This window comes from Anabrus simplex, chromosome 1, assembly GCF_040414725.1.
Source record: "Anabrus simplex isolate iqAnaSimp1 chromosome 1, ASM4041472v1, whole genome shotgun sequence".
NCBI classification, from domain to species: Eukaryota; Metazoa; Arthropoda; class Insecta; order Orthoptera; family Tettigoniidae; genus Anabrus; species Anabrus simplex.
The window spans coordinates 336184296-336207569 of record NC_090265.1 but is presented as its reverse complement, the minus strand read 5'-3'; the positions used below and the strand labels follow the sequence as shown (position 1 = coordinate 336207569).

The 23274-nt window shown below is 38.8% G+C and overlaps 1 protein-coding gene across 1 annotated transcript in view; it reads right to left on the bottom strand.

Moving 5' to 3' along the window:
• Window positions 1-234: 234 nt before the first annotated feature.
• The window catches only part of LOC136865932 (GTP-binding protein Rit2), a 196681-nt gene continuing 173641 nt past the window's right edge, over window positions 235-23274 (bottom strand). Inside the window, exon 6 of the mRNA XM_067142483.2 lies at window positions 235-4939. Within this exon, the coding sequence (XP_066998584.1) occupies window positions 4593-4939 (347 nt within the window). The 3' untranslated portion in view covers window positions 235-4592. The remainder of the gene's footprint in view (window positions 4940-23274) is intronic.

The following is a 23274-nucleotide window of genomic DNA, read 5'->3' as shown; positions in this document are numbered from 1 at the left end:
AATATGTCAAGCACTTTGAAATACCTGCCGCAAATGATCTTGCAGCTACGTGCACAAAATTGAATTTTCAAACAAGTATAATATAGAGAATCATCGTTCTTCGGCAACCAGTTTTAAATTACGTGTTTAAAAATTCATTCCATTATTTCTATGTAATCAATGTTAATAATCTGACAGTTAGTTTAAGTTACAAGTCCAGGAAATAAACATTTATATATTGTTTTATTTATGCATACGTATAAAAATTGATCACAAAGCATTGGTGTCAAGATCATTTGATTAAGTCGAACGATTTCAAAAAGGAGAAAACACACTTACGCGATTTGAGAAAAATGTACTGACATCTGTTCACATATAAAATAATATAAAGAACTAACAAAGTATGCACATATACTATATGCAATTGTAGAAAATGAAGTAAACACCTTAGCAAAATACTGGCTGTTTGAAGTCCATGTAATTACCCATATGAACCTTTGCAGACAGCTCTTAACATAATAATCAACATTATAGGCTATATTATAAAATAGCTGTCATGATCTTTAAGATTAATACGCTTCAACGATGAATTGTATTACATAGCAACGGTAACAAATCCGGTAATAAAGGTTTTCTTGAAAATGAAAATGAATATACACATTCTGTTTCCAGTTATTCGACCAGGTCAGGAATGGAAAGAATTAAGCTCCCATCTAGCGGCGAGGATAGGAAATGTGCCGGCTGCCGAAGCCTGTCGCATTCCTATGGGGCAATGATAAATGACTGCCAGATGAAATGTTAATGGAGAGTGTTTGCTGGAATGAAATATTACAGGGAAAACCGGAGTATCCGGAGAAAAAGCTGTCCCGCCTCCGCTTTGTCCAGCACAAATCACATATGGAGTGACCAGGATTTGAACCACGGTATCCGGCGGTGAGAGGCCGGCGCACTGCCGCCTGAGCTACGCAGGCTCAATAAAGGTTTTCTTAATCGTCTAATTCAAGCTGAGCAGCAATTCGCAAATTTATTAAAATTGCTAGTAATTTACATTAAAATGTTTGTATAATATCTATCATAACAACGAATGTTGGAAAATAGTCAAATGCCGTGAGAAAAAATATATGTTATGTACCAATTGTATGTTAGCCAATAAACAATTGCCATGAACATAATATTCTCAATTTGGAATTATATTAATAAATTGTCTGTAAATGAAGGGGAGAGCTGCCTACAATGTACATGGACTTTTACTTTTTAACATCTGTGTAAGTTTACACAATGAATAGAAAACATGAATAATTAAAAAAGGAATAAAAAGTGAAATTTTTTAAATGATGTTAACATACACATCTATAAACAACTGAATTGTTATAATTCTTATATACCGTATAACAAATTGATGATTTCTCAAAAAGTGTGCTATGAGAAGAATTGTCTTTATGCATTACACTTAATATTATTACCTTGTACTAACCCTACAGTTTGGTCATTTTATCTTAAACATATAGTTAGCTCACATTATATATAAAATCTATTCTAGAGGAGGAATTCAGTGCCATGGAAATCATCCCTTTCTGGCGAGAAATCCTTTGCTCTTTACAGCAGAACATTTCTCGTCTTATAAAAGTAGCAAATTTCCAGTTTTCAATTCTTATAAATACGCAACGCAAAATATGTTTTCAAAGGATGTTACATGCAGTATTTTATTTAACACAGAATTTTATTAAGCATGAGATCATTTTCATGGTGGACTTAACTTCAGAATTATGAGTACAAAATGCATCCGCACTTTTCTTTTAGAAATCCTGGAACAGTGAACTTCCTTTCCTTTCGAAGACATACTTAGCTTTGCGTTATCTTTCCTTACAAACTAAATCTTCTCGGACGAGAGCCGGAGACTTGATATTGTCACATTATAAATATATTTTCTTAAGTATTCCTTATACACCAGTTAATCAAGAAATACATGCGACATTTCATCACTTCAATGAGTTCAAATTATAGGTAGAATGTATACGTTACAATCTTGCTCCCATAAAATTTATTACATTTTCTCAGTCTCGTCTAGGAAACATATTTACTGCCCGAATATTTGTGCTGTGATGTTGCTTCTTGTTGCTAATGAGTGACTTCCTTAATGCTGAGTTTTTCAGTAATCAAAACAAATGGTTCTTAAAAAACAGCCGCAGCTTTCCTCTACCACGAAGCCCATAGTCAAGTTAAATATTTTCAACACAAATATTTAGGTAGTAAATGGAAAATTAATTTGATAACTTCGAATAATATTTTTCTCTTTTCTCGTCCAGAAACTACTGAGATCATTTTTGAAAGAGTATCTCAATACTCTTAAATCATTATTAGTACCACACTTAAAGACTGCCTTACAAAACTAATATTTTAGATTTAACATAAAAGTTTGATACAAAAATTGACAAAATATAAACTTAGGAAATGAATAAGTAAACAACAGATAAGAAAATAAATAAATTGACATTTTTCCTGAGAATAATGTAATTAAAATTAAAGTGAGTTTCTTTAATTCAACATATATAAAATTACATTGGTGCTTCATGTATTGTTATTTTGAGCTTGGACGTGGTATAGCTGACTGAAATTCTTATAGCAATATACTAGAATGAAAACAGGTATAGCATATTTGTGACTAAATAGAAATATTTATTACTATTATTATCATTATTATTATTATTATTATTATTATTATTACTATTATTATACGAGAATGTGTGATTAAATCTTTTTGATTGCTTATTTCTACATATTTTTAAAAATGCCAGTTTTACAAATCAAATGGGGTATTCATAATTTACTATTTTAGCTTAGGCTTCCTTAAGTCCTTTACCGTGCAAGCTTCTCTACGCTGACGATGTCATGTTGGCCTCTGAGACCCAGCTTGATCTGTAATGTCAAACTTAAGAATAGAGCGATCGGCTGGTGCAATATGGCCTGCGTCTCAACGAAAGGAAGACTGAAGATATGACGTCAGATCCATTAGCAATCGGAACCATTCAGGTAGATGGCGAGAGCACGCCACGAATGTCATATTTTAAGTAGCCTGGATTCTCAATCACTGATGGTGGCCGACTTGTCGAAGAAGTCAACGCAAAGTTAACTGCAGCCTGGATGAAATGGCTAACAACGACTCGAGTCACTTCTGAGCGGAAGATAAAAAGATTGTCTCAAAAAAAAAAAAAAAAAAAAATCTGCTGTACTGTTGTCCAACCTGTTGCACTGTTTGGCTGTGAAAGTTAGTCTACTGCGGCTGAGTTAGATCACTGACTAGGTATAATGGAAACAAAGGCGGTGAGGTAGACAGCAAGTGTCAGTAAACTGGATCGCATCTCCAATGAAACTACCATGGAAATATTTGGCATTACATTGATTCAAGATAAAGTGCACGAAAGCCTTCTGCGATGGTTTGGACATGTACAAAGGACAGGAGCCGAAACTTTAAAAGTCGTCGATAGGAGACCAAAAGGAACGATCAGAATGGATTAGGACGGCAAATTAAGCTAAATGGAGACAAGGAATCCATGTTGCAGACCCTGCCATCAGGCGGAACAAACGCTGAAGCAGAAGAATATGTAACCATCGTGCGTGTAAGTCACTGTAGATGTTAAATAATAACTTCAGCTTGACAGCAGAAGCTGGTGAAACAGTTTCAGTGGCTTTATAGTAAGATAGAATGTTGAAGAGATTATAAAAGCACGTTTCACTAAACCAGAGTCACTGTTTGTGAGACTAGAAAATGAAAAAGTACATATTTGAAAATCAAATTAAGAGAAATTGTCATTCAATCGCACATTAATTGTATCGATTTAAGATTAGATTATGTTCAATCGTGACTTGTATTTTGTTTGCCTATAATTAGTTGAATTAACTCCGTTGATTTAATTGCAGATAGGCTCAAATATGTCTCAAAATATTAACACCATTTGTTTTGTGAAAAATAGGCTTCGAAACAGTTAGTCTCATATCGCCTAATTATCCTTAGGTGTTTCCTTAAACTCCAGTTTGTACGTCGTGATTTTCATCAAAGATTACGAATAATATGACAGCTCTTCTCTGTAAAGGTTGAAATAACGACAGACAAGCTTACTCATATTCTACAAAATGGTAGGACAATTTTGAAAATTATCTGATAGTTTTTAGACATAAAGTATAAAGCTATCCATAACAGACAGTAGCACTTTATACCCTTATGTAATTCAAAGTAATGAATTTAAATACATCTTAGGTGTAGATTCACTTAACCCCACTTACCACATTTTAACCTAACCACGAAATGCACAGGATATCTAACTTTAAAAGTGATAAAATTAAATATCTCTATTTAAGTCAGTCTCCATTATCCTCCTTTATTACAAATTTACATTTCCTTCAAGGAAGACCCAGGAGTTAAAATTACAGTGCGGTCCAAAATGTTATTGTTCAGATGAAAATATAATCATTTTGGTCTGGAAGAATTTAAACTTTGTATGTTTTCTTGTTTTGATATGGAAAACATTATTCTCAGTTGAATGTCACCATAGATATATAAAAAAATGTCTTTGGCAAAGTATCACTTACAGAGAGGGAATACAATTACATGTTTCCTACAAGACGTGAAGATTCTCACACGACTTAGATTTGGAATCTCTCGACCACACTTTCCCTAACAGTCCCTTTACTTTGAGACTTGTAGATGTCCTGGAGCCCCTGTAGGGTTTATGTCCTCCCGCGGGTCCAGTTCCAGCTGCAACGCCCCCCAAAGGTGATTTGTTTCTGTTCTTCTTACGAGAGCAGCTCCTTTTCCTGAAGAGATCCCTCGCACGTTCTGGATTCTCCAGCTTGAGACGGATCTGAGTCAGGATGCCAACGAGCAACTCGTCAACGTTGTGGTTGATTCCCACTGAGGTCTCAATGAACTTGCAGTCGTATGAAGTTGCCATGTTCTTGCCCTCTGTAAAGAAGCAAATAATTCCTTTGAAGAGTGAAATAACATCATGTTTCTCTCCTTAAATATTATCAAATTATTTTAGCACATTTTAATCACTACGTTTACGACCACATCTGCGTCGTTCCATTTTAAAACGACGTATTAAAGTTGTAACGTTAGCAGTCATTTTGTTAGAGAATCTCTGAATATATCACTACAACGATAAATACAAATTGATTGATTCTTTAATGTTCGTGATCATTGTTTGTGACGGGGGGATGTAGGGTGTTCTTAACAGCCTGCCCATTAATATACGCCAGAAAAATTTGGCGTTGGAGGAGAATGATGAGAATTCCATACTCATCACAGCAAAAGAATTGATCAATTTTAACCAAACTAAGAATAACACACTCTTTATCATCTCCGGTAGTTAAACTAGAAAAAGTTACAAGGAACGTATCCAGGAGGTAGACTGCTGATATCAATCATCTTTATGGAGTGTGGCTGATAAATTCAATGATGAAAACGAGGATGTGGAGTTTGTCGAGTTTAATGCATTTATAACAAGACATTTCAATTAAAAGACACAACAATGAACAAGAATACATGTGGGAAGAAGAGAAAAATAGAGAATAAAAGCGCATGTAATTTTACAGTTTCAATTGAAATGCTGGACACAGTAGGTGAAGAATATGTATTATTATATTATTTTGAAATGTTATGTATCTGTCTTAATAATATTTTCAAGAGCTCAGTACATCACTTGTTCAGACACTCGTGTGGTAAAGTGAAACTCCAAAACATTAGCTCAATGATGCAGCAATTTCCATTTTACATGATTCCATTCAATAATTGAGAAAATAATAAACTTAAGGGACCCAGATTCATCTCTCAGTTATTTATAACACCCAACCATATATTTTATAAATTGGTTTGCCCATAATTAGAACTTAAATTCTCTCAATTGTTGCTTCCTAATTTCTAGAGGCTTCTTTGACATACTGGCATTATTTCTTGATTTCTTGAATCTCGAATCCCACGAAGTTCTGATTTTTAATTTAAATCTAATTAATACTTGCGTAACGAATGATCAATTTTGTGTATGAACTATGACTTATCTGCAGAAAAAACGGATATTTGTTATGGTATGTAACAAGCCATTTTTGCGTAATTATGTACAAGGTAAAGAAATATGTTTTGGATATGAACTATTATTTGTCCGCATACACAAGCTATTTCAGTAGGAAGTTATTCACGTTATGTACAATACAGTTCAGCATAAAAACGAAGAACAATATTTTGTTGTCGAGAAGAATGAATTCATTTTAATCAATATGTATATATTCGTCAACTTGCACTCTAACATCAAAGGTATTATTCGATCAGCCGTCTGATTAAAAAAAGGCAAGCTTGTGGTTTCATGTAACACTCTATACTGTAATAATTGCCATGGGACCTCCAGTTTTCCATGGAATCCGAACCACAGGAGCAAAATTTTCGTTTCGAATTTCCCTCATGCAATCGCCAGGGATTTGAAATGCGACCAGCGAGAAGCGATATAACGCATTTAAGTCCCTTTAGCTGTTCGATTCTTAGAATATAACATTCTATTAACTCGTTTTTCTTTGTTTGCTATTGGATTTACGTCGCACCGACACAGATAAGTCTTATGGCGACGATGGGAGAGGAAAGGGCTAGGAGTGGTAAGGAAGTGGCCGTGGCCTTAATTAAGGTACAACCCCAGCATTTGACTGGTGTGAAAATGGGAAACCACAGAAAACCATTTTAAGGGCTGCCGACAAGGGGTTCGAATTCACTATCTCCCGAATACAAGCTCACAGCTGCGCTTCCCTAACCGCACGGCCAATTCACCTGGTTTATCAATTCCTGTTAGGAGATATAAGTCGAGTAATTCAACTATTAATTCCTCTTCAGACTCCGATAAGGAAAATATTTTAATATTTTATTATATAAGCTAACAGAAGATGTTGCTTTCGTTATCGAAATCCGGCCAGTTTTTATCTGGAATTATTTCGTTAACTTCTTCGTTTGTAGGAAATACAATGAATTATTGACTGTTTAATAAACGCCGCATCTAAGGAATACACCTCCATCTTGTCAGTTTCAAGCCGTTTATGTCGATTTAATTAAATGTTAATTTAGTTCCATCTTGTATAATGTTCTATGCATGAAGCAATTTCTCTAATTAATGTCGCTAACTAGCATCGTTAGTGAATGAAAGAATTTGTAACATTTGTTCCCTAGACACGAGTAACTCCCAATTAATCTCTTCCAGGCCAGTGGGGATGAACATACTTCAGCAGTCTGGCAAGAAGCGGACCGCCACACAGCTACGATACCCAATAAACTTCAGTAAGTCATTACAGATTGGCTTTAGAGTGAGCTATACAATTTCCGGAACATCAAAGTAAAGAGAGCTTTCCCAACATCCTTTTATTTCTTCATTTTATGTCTGTTACTACCATCCTTTCTTTTTATTTATTCAATTATTTGTTTCCTTCAGGAAACGATTTCGTTTAATATAATATGATTATATAGAAATTATTGATTGATTGCGTCGGAAAGTTACGTACGATTCAATACTTGAATCGATATATCTCTACAACAGCGGTCTTGAATTATTTTTACCTGGGGTCTGGAATGATTGTAATAATGCAATAAATGGGGCTCTGGGGTCCAAATATTTGGCTGATTGAGACAGCTGCTGGTCTTACTTACAGTGTTTTGTTATTCCATGTTCGAAGCCCACTGTAGGCAGCCCTGAAGATGGTTTTCAGTGGTTTTCCGTTATCACACCGGGTAAATGCTGCAGCTGTACCTTAATTAAGGTCACGGCCACTTCCTTTTCACTCTAACCGCACGACCAACTCGCTCGGTAAATATAAGTACTTGACCTCAAAGACTATCCAGGGATTTTCTAAGCCGCGCTATCGCGTTGTATGTGGGATTTCCTACGAACAAGCCCGACACTACATAGGAAAATGGGTACAAAAGAAACAAATGGAAAACTGGAAAAATACTCCAGGATGCAGGTTTGCAAAGGAACTGATAAAAGGGCCAAACAAGAAGCATACTAAAGAACTGTTTGAAACTCAGCAGAGAAAATATAAGATGGGTAGTAGGACTGTTGATAGGACACTGCCATCTGAAAAAACACCTACATAGAATTGGAGTAATAAGAGACAATATGTAAGAAATGCAATGAAGCAGAGGAATCAGCTGAATACATACTTTTTGAATGTGAGGCGCTGGGTAGAATCAGACTACGACTACCAAGTGAAGCGAGAGAAAAAATCCAAGAAGATCCAATAAGAACAGCCTGCAGCTTTGTGAAGGGAGCAGGTATATCTAGGTGGGAATGAAGGAAAAACATGGTAGCAAAAGATCTTAGAGGTCGACGCTAATTATGAAATAATATTTAGAGGCCCCATGAAGAAAAGAAGAAGAAGAAGAAGAAGAAGAAGAAGAAGAAGATGATCGCGTTGTATTCTGATATTTTATTGACACTGGCAGATTTAAATCTACCTGTAATTGATAAGAAATATGTTGCCATTTTTATTAGTTCGGTAAACCTTTTTGCCTTTTAGTTCCGTCGTCTATTCCATGCTTTAAGGCTTTAAGTTAACTAAACTTTTCATAATGAACAATTTTCTACGGAACCGGTGATTTCCGATTAAAAGAAGATCTTCTTCACTATGATGTGATCTACTCCAGTAAAGGATACAAATTTAGGTTCTAATTCTGAAAATTTTCAGTACGGCGTTTTGTACACTCATGAGCAATTGAATTAGCTGCCGCAGTGGGGAAATGGTGCTGTGATCAACGATCAACCTGCCATGGCAAGTAATAGCGAGGACGTCAGACCTCGTACGAGCTGTATTGAGTAACAGTTGACTACAGACTGGTTAAGAAACGAGACCTCAGCGTATTTGAACGCGGCCAGACGTATGGGCGACTCTATTTTTGAAGTCGTGCAGACACTGGGCTCTCCAAAGGCCTCACTCAATATTAAGAGTTGAGTACGTGGATTCGAGCAAAACCAGCACCGCCAAGGTCAAATCTCATGATGTACGACGCGTTGATGATAGGTGTCGCCGTAGGCTAGCTCGGCCCATACGAACGGGCAGACGTCCCACAATGCAACTGATCATTCATCAGTTCAATACCGGACAACAACGACGTGTGAGAGGGCCATACCATCCAGAATCATCTCCTCACCATGGGGCACAGAAGCAAGCGTTCCACGAGGCTCAACATCCGCACAAGGAACTACGACTGACATGGGCAAAAGAACACCGCAATTCGACGCTCGATAGGAAACCGTCGCCTGGACAGATGAGTTGAGGTACCACTTGGTATATACCGATGACCGGGTAGAAATGCGTCACTAACCATATGAGACAATGGATCCCTCTTACCAGCAGGGTAGAGTTCAGGCTGGTGATGGTGGTATCCTTGTACGGGAAATGTTCGCGTGGGATGAAATGCGACCCCTGGTCCCTCACCGGCGAACAATACAGGAACCTACTGGCAGAATATGTTCTCCCCTTTTTTCGCTTTCAGCACTCTGCAGGTGACATGTACCCATTTGTGTGAAACGCACACCGTATACATAGATGGAACATCTCGCTATTGCTTTAAGTTTTCATATCAAATATTTTGAATTTATGGATTGAAGGACAATTTTTACAATCCTTCGGTATTTTGTGCTCCACCTAACGAAAGTGTAACAACGAACATTATTTTCTTCCAGGTTATTATGGATTAGTATGCTTCCTGCAACATGGCCTTTAATCCATCATACGTTCTAATACACTTTGACAAGGCTGCTGTGACTGCTATGATCAAAACATGTGAGTGCACTACTCTTGTAGGTTGTAGATTCCATCTTAGGGTACGTCCAAGATGCGCGCTGGTTGTCTGAGTCAGACAGTCGGCGCTGACTGTCTGACACCGAGCGGCAGGTGGGATGTGGCCATTATGAAAGCTAGTTGTCAGCACAGACAGAGCTGCCACAAAAGAAAAGGTATGCAATACAACTGATCAGTGTAGCATGGAACTAACAACAGAACAGGCTGCAGCTCTATTGCTGCTAAGTGACAATGTTGAAACTAAGTTGAAACGAATGAGAAGTAATATACATCCAATTAATGAATTGTGATCTATTTACTGGGAGTACAAACACCTTTTTCCACAGTTACTTGCCGACGAAAACAGATTTTTCGAATATTTCAGAATGAGTTCGGATACGTTTTATTTTATTTTGTTAAAAATTGAACATAGACGATGTTCCTATTGGAATGATCTTTAATTCGCTTATCCCATATCGGAGAATTAAGCTGATCTTTTGAAATCAAATCCTCGATATCCATCGTTAACAAAATGTGAAACACACTCAACACGAAAATCAACAGGCTGCGCGGCAGGTTGTCTGAAACCAGAATGAACGAATCATTCCGGTAAACATCTGAGTCAGACTACCAGTGCGCAGGCTTCCTGCGCGCAGGTGCATTATGGCCAGTCCCGTTTAGCAACAAAGGATATACTTATGCCGACTCGGCGCCGACTGTCTGACTCAGAAAACCAGCGTGCATCTTGGACGTACCCTTACTCAAGCATGCTGGCGGTACAATGTGCTGGACTAGAGAAAGAGTACAAATAAGACTGTAAGATTCGTCGTTGGCTCATGTTAGCTTCAGGAAAAATTTATTTGAACCAAGAGGATGTAGGGGATTTCTTCGCGTTGGAACTGGCTGAGGTGCAACAGACATCCAGAATTGTTGAATTTGTAGATCTTTAAGTGGAAGAGTACACGTACATATTGGAGGATGCGGTTTTCCCTTCCGTACAGGTGCATGTGTTCCGTGCACAACAAGTGGTTGTGAATCATTTCATAAACATTTTAGTTCTTACTTTCACACCAGTCACCCGACATTGTGCACGTTTGTTAAACAACTTCTGAACAAAAACTGAGATGTGCATGACATTTCTGAGCACTGACGGAAATAAACGACATGTAGGCCAAGTAAAAATACGGCAAAATGTAAAAAATATATAGAAAAAATAACTTAATTGTATCGAGATAGTTAAATATCTCGTTTAAAATATGTTTAAAATGTGCTGAACTTCAGTGGTTTCCATGAACCTGCAACGCAAATTTCAGGGTTTTAAAGAACATTTGTTGTACTTACGAGTATATCTATATATATAAAATAAGAGTTTTGTCTATACATTGCTCAGAATTTGAAAAGAAAGGTATTTTTGTATCGGTCATGTCCACAGTAACAAGGAAATGCACTATTTTACTTTTCCGCAATTTCTGTCTGTCTGTCTGTCTGTCTGTCTGTCTGTCTGTCTGTCTGTCTGTCTGTCTGTCTGTCTGTCTGTCTGTCTGCCTGTCTGTCTGTCTGTCTGTCTGTCTGTCTGTCTGTCTGTACACGCATCACTAGCAAATGGCTAAAGAGAATTTAATGAAAATCGGTATGCGAAGTCGGAGAATAAGTCGCTACAATCTAAGCTATAAATAATTTTATTTACGCTGATAGAAATGGTAGTTTAGGAGAAGGCCTAAAATTTAATGTTCAAATATATATGTTATTAGTGGTCTTATCTTAATAAAAATTGGTATGCGGAGTCGGGAAATAAGTCGCTACATTCTAGGCTATAAAAGTATTTAATTTACGCTGAATGAAATGGTAGTTTAGGGGAAGGCCTAAAATTCCTTCTCAAATATTTATATTATTAGAGGTCGTATCGATAAATACTACAAACAAAGTTATATAGAATTAAATTTCCGACCATTTATACCTTAATACATTTTTACCGTACCGGCTATGATAACACAGATATTAATGAATTTGTATTTTTGTTGCCAAGTCCATATCAGCGCCGAGCCACGGGAAAATGGGTTAACATAATTTAATGAAAATCGGTATATATAGTCGCGGAATAAGAAACTGCAGTGTAAGATATAAACAATTTTATTCACCCTGGATGAAATTGTAGTTCAGGGGAAGGTGCCTACAATCTAATTTTTAAATAAAAGTACTACATAACAAAAGTTACAGAGAATACAATTCCCGATCCTTTATATTTTATTCAGTTTTACTGTACCGACTATGATAAGAGTGATATTTCAGAGTCGGAAGAAAACTAAATGTGAAGGCCTACAATATCGAAAGCGCGTAACATTGATCAACAATAACATTACATTGACCATTGTTAGTTGTGATGTTATTTGTCTCCTATGCTGCCTCTCAACTCCGATAGATGGGATTACTGCTGCGTACCGAGTATAATAGCCTGACTGAATATTGGCGGGAAATAGCCGGGGAGTTAGAAAACTTTCTACTTTAGCTTGCCATTCCTCTCGTTCATACATTTTCTGATACAGCTGGTACGTAACACACTTCTTCTTCTTCATAGTATTCCAGTTATTCGATCCCTTCTCTGACGCGCTGTTTTCAATGAGCAGTGTGCATACTTAAGGCAGAGGCTGACTTAGCAGTAGTATGGCCTGGTCTAGAATAACAATTTAGGCCTATTCCAAATTATAGCACCACAATTCACTAAATAACTCGAAATTCAACCCTGAAAAGAGCCGTTTCTTAAGGAAAGCTTCTTCCGGTTCACTTTAATTAAATTCGACATTAATTTTATTCCAAATTATCAGTGAAGAGGGGGTTTGTCCTCTGGCTTGGAGGGAAAATTTGCCTCCAAGTCAGTCAGATTTTTCCGCCGCCAGTGTAGTGAAGTGATATTTTCCGATTCATCGGGTTCTCCTAGGAAGCAGATTAGTAAAAGGGCATACTTTTTGACCTGCGAGTCTCCACTATTCGACCTTCTCCCCGCCGAAAAAAGACGAAGAGTGTTCACGAATCACGGCTGTCTGCGGCTTGGTCATTCCAGCTCTGGAACTTTGGACTGTTAGATCGGCAGTGTAGTCCTGTACGGCTCCATGGCTAAATGTTTAGCGTGCTGGCCTTTGGACACAGGGGTCCCGGGTTAGATTCCCGGCAGGGTCGAGAATTTTAACCATAATTACTTAATTTCTCTGGCAAGGAGCTGGGTGTATGTGTCGTTTTCATCATCATTTGATCCTCGTCACGACGCGCAGGTCGCTTACGGGAGTCAAATCAAAAGACCTGGACCTGGCGAGCCGAACTTGTCCTCGGACACTCCCGGCACTAAAAGCCATACGCCATTTCATTTTTTTTCTTCAGTGTAGTCCTGTTCATTAAAAGTGGGAAAATGTGTGGTGTTTCATTTGATCGAGTATTTCATTTGAAAGCATTGCTTTTAATCGCGCCATTCCTACTGACGTCATTGTATGTTCATTTCAGTTAGGAAAACCACGAATACAGTCTTTCTGATGATGCAAAAAGGCAGATGGAGAGTGAGTGTCTACCATTAAGTTATAATGAAAACTCACCAACCTGATTGTGACTGATGGTATGCAAGCGGGTCTACCATTACAGTGAAAATTCCCCAACTTAGTCGTCATATGAGAAAATATGTTTGGTGATTTCCCCGTCGCGTTTCTAGGGTAACGTTAAGAGCTATGCAATTTAATACAATCTTGCTCACAAGGTGTACACTAGAATTCCGTATACAATGTAGAATTTCGTAGCGAAGCACGGGTACATCAGCTAGTATAACTCATAATGTAGACGTTTTAGAGAGTATGAAGTTCATTACTTAAGAAATGCAGAGTTAAATTAAATTTCCCACACATAGTCTACTTTGGGTGAGCAATATCCAGGTATGAAGACCGGCTCCTCACAAAACAGTGTGCAGTTTCTGGGTTGGATTATTATACCTACAGAAAATTGGTGTGCCGTTTCCGTACGAAATTGTGGGGTTACTGACATCGAGCAAAATTGAAGACAGATTTTATGGAAGTGAGGTCAAACTAAAGAATTAACAAGAACGACAGCACTAAAGGAACTTGGCCAAGAATTCGTCACTGTCTTAGAGACTAACAGTGAAACACTACAACATGAAACATTCTTATCTCACATTGAAACCAAACGGTTCACATCTCTCTTTACGAGCATAAGAATGCCGACAAGGCAGAAAGAAAAACTCTGTATTGTAAACAATAGAATGTCGTAATGCCAAGAACAACAGGGATATATTTTAACTGAAGAATTTAATGTCTTCCCTGGGAAAGATAAGAAATTAAAAGACTAAAAGATTGATATTATAATTACTACTATCAACAAACTTTTATTGACATACACGCATGTCTGAATTAGCACTATATTCTTTTTAGTGTGCATATCAATTTACGTACTCGTGCATTCGTACGAAGTTCCGAATTAACGCCGATCTGGAGAACAACGATTCGATAAACAATCGGTATAGTGAATAGAGTGGCCAGTTTAAATGTTATAAAATAGAATTAACCACTTGAGATTAAAATCCCCGACCCAGACGGGAATCGAACCCGGAGCCCTCTGAACCGAAGTCCACACCGCAGATCATTTGGCCAAGGAGAGGGACAATACTTAAAATAATAATAATAATAATAATAATAATAATAATAATAATAATAATAATGCCGGGCTGAGTGGTTCAGACGGTTGAGGCACTGGCCTTGTGATCCCAACTTGTCAGCTTTGATCCTGGCTCAGTCCGGTGGTATTTGAAGGTGCTCAAATATGTCAGCCTCGGTAGATTTACTGGCATGTAAAAGAACTCCTGCGGGACTAAATTACGGCACGTCGGCGTATCCGAAAACAGTAAATGTAGTAAGTGGGGCAAGAAGCAAACAACAACATTATTATTATTATTATTATTATTATTATTATTATTATTATTATTATTATTATTAAGACCAAGGGGAAGTTGTTGAAGAATTTCACACCGGGTCGTTTTCTAGCTTTCGTATGAGCATCTATTAAGGTTCATATTTCAATCACCGCAGCGTCTTGTGTACATTTCTTCCCAAGCCTTCACGTGCCCCGCTGTTACCATGGTAGGTTTGTCAACACTCCAGTTAAGACCTAACTACGCACGCACACACACACAGACACGAGAAGCAAGAAGCATGTTTCATCCTCTACAGAGCAAACACGAGCGATACGGATTCGATAGAGATTTAGAGTTGATCTTGTGAATAACAGACGATAGATTAACTCACGTGACATTTACTGGAGCCTCGCTAGTGGTTTTACTAAACAAGATTAACCCACCAGGTTGTGAGCACACGTGCGCTACATAATTGCACTAATGAGTTATAATAGCATGTATACTGTGTGTGTAACTAACAGCCTCTGTAGCTTTCGGATAGAAACACCGTAATCTAATTTATGTTCCAGGCCATGTGATTAGAATACTACCGGGCAAGTTGGCCGTGAGGGTAGAGGCGCGCGGCTGTGAACTTGAATTCGGGAGATAGTGGATTCCAATCCCACTGTCAGCAGCCCTGAAGATGGTTTTCCGTGGTTTCCCATTTTCACACCAGGCAAATGCTGGGGCTGTACCTTAATTAAGGCCACGGTCGCTTCCTTCCAACTCCTGGCCCTTTCCTATCCCATCGTCGCCATAAAACCTATCTGTGTCGGTGCGACGTAAAGCCCCTGGCAAAAAAAAATAAATTAGAACACTGAGTGAGCAAGCTAGTTATAAGTAGTTTTGTATTTGAGAGATCGTGGGTTCGAGCCTCGTTGCCGACAGCCATGGAGACGGGTTTTCCATTGCTTCCAATTTACACAACAGGGTGTACCTCAATTAAGGTCACAGCCGCCACATACTTATTTCCAGCCGTCTCCTTTTCCATAGTCGCCGAAAACATTAAAACTTTAGGGCGACGTTAAACAGGTGGGCCCTAAATGAAAATGATAAGAACAGTCGTAATAGGATGTGATTGATGAACAGTTAATAATAATAATAATAATAATAATAATAATAATAATAATAATAATAATAATAATACCCGTGTGGGGATTTACCGGTTACCTCCATCGGGCGCGTCCCATTGGAATTGGGGAAGCTCGCTGGCTCTGCCGCCAGCAGAGTCAGAGGGTAGTAGGGAAATAAAATACCACCGTGAAAAGAAAACTGGTCCCTTGCCAGGGTTACGGCGAAGACTGGTAAATGACCAGAAGCCAGAAAACATCTTGAGGCAACCTCTAGGGCCAACAACCCTAGTTGTAAAAGGATGGGTACCCGTCCAAAGCAAAGTCAAGTCAAAAAGCATGATGGCACAACATTTCAAGAAACATACCCCAGGGGATAAATCTTCGGATAAATCCCTCGTCATGAATGCCACGGCGCACGTCTCGTTCGGATTCTCGGGGAGACTCGACATCATGCAAGAGACGAGTCGGAGCGTCTCGGTGTACCCCGAAGAGTCAAAAACTCAGGCCAAAATCTAAAACCTTTCTAGCAACTTTCAACATAAATTCACTTACACAAACTGGCAAGCTGAAAACCCTCACCAAAGCTCTTCACGAAAATCAGATATCCATAATGGCTCTACAGGAAACAAGGTACCCAGATGAAGAGATTTTTGAATCCGAAGGCTACCGATTTTTCAAGAGCAAAGCGCAAAGAGGAATCCTCAATGGAGCTGTGATGCTTGGAACCGCGTTTGCTGTTAGAACCAAGATCCTTAAATCGGTTGCAAATTTCGAACCTGTGAATGACAGATTGTCTATACTCACAATTAAATGCGCGAACAAAACCTACGCCCTAGTTAACGCACATGCTCCTACAAACGATAAGAACAAGTCTGATCCAGACGAAGTTGATAATTTCTGGGACCTACTGGATGAAAAATTAAACAAAATTCCCAAACACCATGTCAAGCTTCTTTTGGGTGACTTCAATGCCCAACTAGGTCGTGAACAGAAGTACAAGAAAGTTATAGGAAATTACCCTGCTCACAAAAGAACCAATCCCAACGGCAAAAGACTGGTGTCCATTTGCGAAAATCACAACCTGCAGGTCATGTCGACCCACTTTCGCCATCTACCCAGAAAGCAAATGATTTGGCGTTCTCCCGTCCAAGCTCTCGGAGAGTTCCAAATTGATCATGTTGCAATCTCCAGGAGAAACAGTCCTGAGATGATGAATGTCAAGGTAAAGAAAGGCATCAATGTGGCCTCAGATCATTATATGTCTCTTATCAAATTCAAACCAATTCCCGCAAACACAAGGAAGACAACTAAACAGATCACACGCTTCGACAATGATAAACTTCGGCAAAGGGTCGAGGAGTTCCAGGAGAAGGCTAGACCAAATGACTGTGACTTTAACAACGCCAAAAGTCTCCTTGTTGAGGCCGCCAAAGACGTTGCAGAAATCAAGAGAAGCAAAAAGCATGCCTGGTGGAATAATACCTGCGAATCAGTCCTCCAAGAAAGACTCAATGCGTGGAAACAGTACTACTCTACGAAATCAGAAAATGATTGGGAAATCTACAAAATCCAACGTGCCCAAGCAGCTAGGGTATTCAGAACTGAGAAACGTAAATACGAAAAATCTCTCATTGAAAAGATAGAACAAAACTTTAGAAAGAATGAAAGCAGAGAGTACTACAGAGCCTTCAAACGCAAACTCACTGGCTATAAACCAGCATCTCTATGCTTTGAGTGAAAGGACGGCACACTGGCGACGTCAAATGAAGAAAATTGCAGCATTCTGGCAGATTACTTCAAGAATTTACTTAATTGCTCTAAACCTCAAAGCGCCATTGACACCAAGGAACCCTTACTCAGGTACCCAGATTCCAGACCACCCGACAGAGATGAAATCAAGCGCCACATTGCCCGTCTCAAAAATAACAAAGCGCCGGGGGAAGACTCAGTAGTAGCAGAACTATGGAAATATGCCCCAGAGGAATCACTCGATATCTTGCAAAAGCAAATAGAAGAAATTTGGAACAAGGAGACCCTACCCGAAGATTGGAAAATAGCTTTGATCCACCCATTACACAAAAAAGGCAGCATGAAGAACATCAACAACTACAGAGGAATATCTTTGCTACCCGTGACTTACAAAATTCTATCACTTGCCATCCTGGAGCGTTTGGAAGCACAAGTCGAACATCAAATAGGCGAATACCAAGGAGGGTTCAGAAAAGGTCGTTCAACAGCTGAACAGATTCAAAATCTCAAAACGATCATCAGATATTGTACACTAAGGTCCAAGCAGTATGTGTCTGTCTTTGTGGACTTTAAAAAAGCGTACGATTCCATTGACCGGGAAGTCCGGCTAAACATCTTAAATGAATTTGGAGTTGATTTGAAACTGCTGGCGTTAATCAGAGCCACCCTGACCGATACAAAATCCAAGGTGAAGTTCTACGGATGTCTCTCGCATTCCTTTGACATCAAAACAGGAGTCCGACAAGGTGATGGGCTATCCCCGATACTCTTCAACTGTGTTCTTGAAAAGATCATCAGAACCTGGCGGGTGAGATTACAGGAAACCAACTACAGTCCATTGAGAATAGGAACCAAATCCAAGGGGATCGCAACAGACTGCTTAGCATTTGCCGATGATATTGCTGTTCTCTCAAACGACATAGAAACCGCTAGAGCTCAAGTTGGAATTTTAAAGGAAATTGCCGAACAAACTGGTTTGCAGATATCGTTTGAGAGAAAATAAGTAATGACTAACATCAAAGAGGCTCCACCAAAACTCCATACAAAATACGGGGACATCACCCGAGTAGACAAATTCAAATACCTGGGTGAAATCATCATGAAAAATGGACTGGACAAAGAAGCACTTCAGGAGCGAGTACGCAAACTGGAAATAGCCTACCAAACATCCCGCACAATCTACAACAAAAAATGCCTTTCCCAAAACACCAAGATACGTCACTATGAAACAGTTCTGAAGCCAGTAGTTCTATATGCAGCCGAAACCCTGTCTCTAAATGCCAACAAAGGACTCCTTGAAGAACTGGAGAAAAGAGAACGGAAAATTGTGAGAGGAATCTTGGGATCAAAGTACAGAAATGGAATCCATCAAAAGAGATCCAACAAGGAAGTCTACAGCAAAATAGAGAAAATTACCGACACAATCAGAAAAAGACGGGCACGATTTTATGGTCATCTGAAAAGAATGGACGGAAAAAGTTAACTAAAGAAATCTTTCACTTTTTTGATTCAAACCCCAAAACCACAATTCCCTGGTTTAGAAATACCAAAGAAGACCTGCAAATGCTACATATCTCAGCTGAAGACGCCCTCAATAGAGATCTCTTCCGCAAGAAAATATTGACTAACGGGCTAAACCGAGACGAGCAACCGAAGAGAAGACAAGGTGCCCCTTGGACAGAGGAGCGTAAGCAGGCCCACTCACAAAGAATGAGGGAAATTTGGGCTCTAAAGAAGGCCAAGTTCAGTGTCAAATGCAACAAGACTTAACGTGGTCCTTGATGGCCCCAGCGAATTATATATAATAATAATAATAATAATAATAATAATAATAATAATAATAATAATAATAATAATAATAATAATAATAATAATAATAATAATAATAATAATAATTCTTTTCTCGGCATTTACCGTCTCAGTGGTGACTGATGGATTTGGTAGTAAAACTCTTCATCTACCAATTAAGCACATTTAAATGCCAGGTTATTTTTACCAAGAATGGATCTCTTGCCCTTGAGCCTAAGGGGCCAGGGCTTGAACTACTGTGCTGTATGCCCCTCGATTATTATTATTATTATTATTATTATTATTATTATTATTATTATTATTATTATTATTATCTCATTGTTGAGTATGTAAGACGAATAAATTTTAGAGTCAATAGCAGCTCTGTTGTAGTGTTATTGTTGCAACGGACAGCGTGACTGATAAGTGAAGTTTCTCTTTCTTGCAGTCGAGGTGATTGGTGCAGCATAAATCCTTACAACTCCGTAAAAATTGAGAAGAAACAAGAGGAACCCCGCCAGCCAAACATAACTTAGTGCCGGCCCCGTGGTGTAGTGGTAGCGTGCCTCCCTCTTACCCAGAGGCCCCGGGTTTGATTCCCGGCCAGGTCAGGGATTTTTACCTGGACCTGAGGGCTGGTCCACTCAGCCTATGTGATTAGAATTGAGAATTGAGGAGCTATCTGACGGTGAGATGGAGGCCTCGGTCCAGAAAGCCAAGAATTACGCCCGAGAGGATTCGTCGTGCTGACCACACGACACCTCGTAATCTGCATGCCTTCGGGCTGAGCAGCGGTCGCTTGTTAGGCCAAGGCCCTTCACGGGCTGTAGTGCCATGGGGTTTGGTTTGGAATTAAATTAGTAACTATACTAAATACATGGATAAAATGAAATATAGAATTTTCTTCTACTTTTTCTACCGTTTTTCCCACACCTGTGCAGTCGCGGGTGCGAACTGCGTCGCACGTGTGGATTTGGCCCTGTTTTACGGCCGTATGCCCCTCCTGACGCCAACCCTATATGGAGGGATGTAATCACTATTGCGTGTTTCTGTGGTGGTTGGTAGTATGGTATGTTGTCTGAATATGATGAGGAGAGTGTTGGGACGGACACATACATCCAGTCCCCGAGCCAGAAGAATTAATCAGAAGCGATTAAAATCCCCGACCCGGCCGGCCGGGAATCGAACCCGGGACTCTCTGAACCGAAGGCCATTACGCTGACCATTCAGCCAATGAGTCGGACAAAATGAAATATCGAATACAGAAATATAAACACTTCCGTAGAAGACTGGTGGCCTGTAGTAGCAAATGCTGCTTATCTTTATGATTATTAAAAAAATTCAACCAAGCAATGAAAATAAAATAAATATGCATACCTGTTGCTTTATAAAGCAGAATCTTACAGGAATATTTCTTTATAAGGAATGTTTTAGTGTATACGCTACAATGCCAATATTTTCACCTTGTTGACATATTTTGATAACAACAACTTTAGCATTTCCTGGATGTTTTACGTGACGAAATGCTATGGTCGCTCGTCTGTGAACACTGGTTTTGGAAGATAGATTCCTATTTTCCTGAAAGTCTGTCCTTGGGCTTTGTTTATTGTCATTGTCAATGCCAGTCTTAACGGGAACTGCAGTCTTGTCACGGAGAAAGACATGTTGGGATCTGTAGAAACTAATTTAATTCTTGGCATGAAAACAATGTTTCCCTTTCCAGAACGCTTAATAACTTCTAATTTTACAGACCATTCCTTTCTGTCACGTACTACAATGCGAACTCCATTTACTAATCCTGGACCCATGTTCATGTTTCTGATGAGCTTAGCAATTGCACCAACTCCTTAGGATGAGTATGTGTTGCACCCCTGAACTTGTAATGGAGTTTAAAATGCCTAGCGGCATGTTTCGCGTCTCCATTGTGATGACTGAGTAGATATTGCAGTACACCTTGAAATCTCCAGGTATTAAACATAGCATTCCATTGTTTATTTCCTAACAACTTTCATTGATAGGACGCATAATAGCCCGGTTCGATTACTCATCTAAGGAATTAGGATTAATGGAAGTACCAAATATCAATTTGGCGACAGAGTTTTCCTGAATATAAAATTGTTTGGAATGTTGACGCAATTTCCTCCATGGTTAGACTGAAATGATACCAATTCCAGTAGCCATTTAGAAAATGCATGTTCATTTTCATTATCATGGATACTTTTGTTATTCAACCCCTTAAAAGCCATTCCTCGCTTAATATCGAAGGCGCAAGAGAGCAACCAATTGATGTACGAAGTTTTGACCAAGAAATTGATGTACGAAGGTTTTTATTTTAAAACTTTGTACACCAATTGATTTCGGAGGAATGAATATTTTTTGATTTTGGAGTTAAAACCCATTTAAACCGCTCAACAATGGAATGCTTGAGGATTTCTCTTATTTAACATCTAGGAGCAAACATTACGTGAATTTTCAACTGTTAATGGCAAACTGTTTTGGGGGAATGAATATTTTTTAATCCTCATTTTAGTCTCTTAAGGGTGGAATTTTTCGAACATTCTTTTTGATCGCCAAGCAACTTCCTACATTAGAGGGGTGTCAGTGACGTGGTGATGAGTCAGTGAGTGGTGTTTAATTGAACATTTATTTTAATTTTCGAATATTTAAATTTATAAACAAAAGTTCTGAGTTTTTAGCACGTATCCGCACTTCTTGAGTTTATAACGAATCGAACGAGCCATCTCACATGCTTACAGGTGCTGTGGTACTCCCACAACTTCGTGAAAACGATATGTATTGAAATGTATAAGACACTGATCCTAGAACAATATTAAAGCACATTTAGCGTATGAAAGGCATTTGCCGGGTGAGGAACGAAGAAGCGCTAGCGAGGGAGGTTTCAGTTTAGCACGCCAGGCTCACAAAGGAAAAGTTTGGACAAGTAGCCGGAGAGGAAGAAACGAGACATGGTGAGGGAGACGGAGATGTTTGAATTTGTTTTGGTAGTCTCCGAGCGCCATCTGAGGTCCGACAATTATGAGGGATTGCAGTAGTGAAACTCTCTCGAAAAATGCTAATATTTCCATTATCAGACCGTTTGGAGCAAATCTAGAACAAGGAAAATTTCATGAAGCAATTTCGGCCTACAACCTGTGATAATTGTGCAATTCTTAAAGAAATAATGAGAGACTATATGGTTTTACAGTATTTGTATCCGAGGAATTTTATTCCTTTCATTCTATGCCTTACTTTTAATAAATATATTTTACCTCTCTTTGTCGAATATTTCTCATTCACATTTGTGTATTCAGATTCCTGTCAACCTAGATTAAGATTTATTAGCTAGATTTAGAGGCCCATCCGAACGTTCCACAAACCTGAACCGATGATTTTAGCCAGGGATACTTCGGGACTGGCGGTCGGGTACAATATATAATATAGATACAGGATTATTAAATACCAGTACCTGTAAGAAGATGCGTATTATTTACACTCATTAGTGGGAAATGAATGGGAAAGGTAACCACGTCATTCTCACTTTCCATGCTAGAAGTTTAGAAATTGGTATATCAACCTAGTTCACAAACCCAGCAATTGATTTCACTAATTTTACAATAGCGTGCCGCGCTAAGATTACTATTTAAGATTTGAAAGTCACAAGTTTTATTGAACACTTGTTTAATGTGCTTCTACGGGTTCCTGCATCCTTATTTTCTGGTTGGAGATTCTCAATAGTCACCAGAATTAGAGACGTTGTCAACTGAGTGGCAGTGGAGATGATGGCTTCATTAAATATTTATTGTGATGTAGTGTTATACTCAGTCATTTAATTAACTCTTTCCTCCCCAATATATATTTTGAGTGGTGTCTTGAACATGGTGTTACAAATATACTTGGCTTCACCCTGTGGTGTTCATCGTACAGTATGTCTGGGTG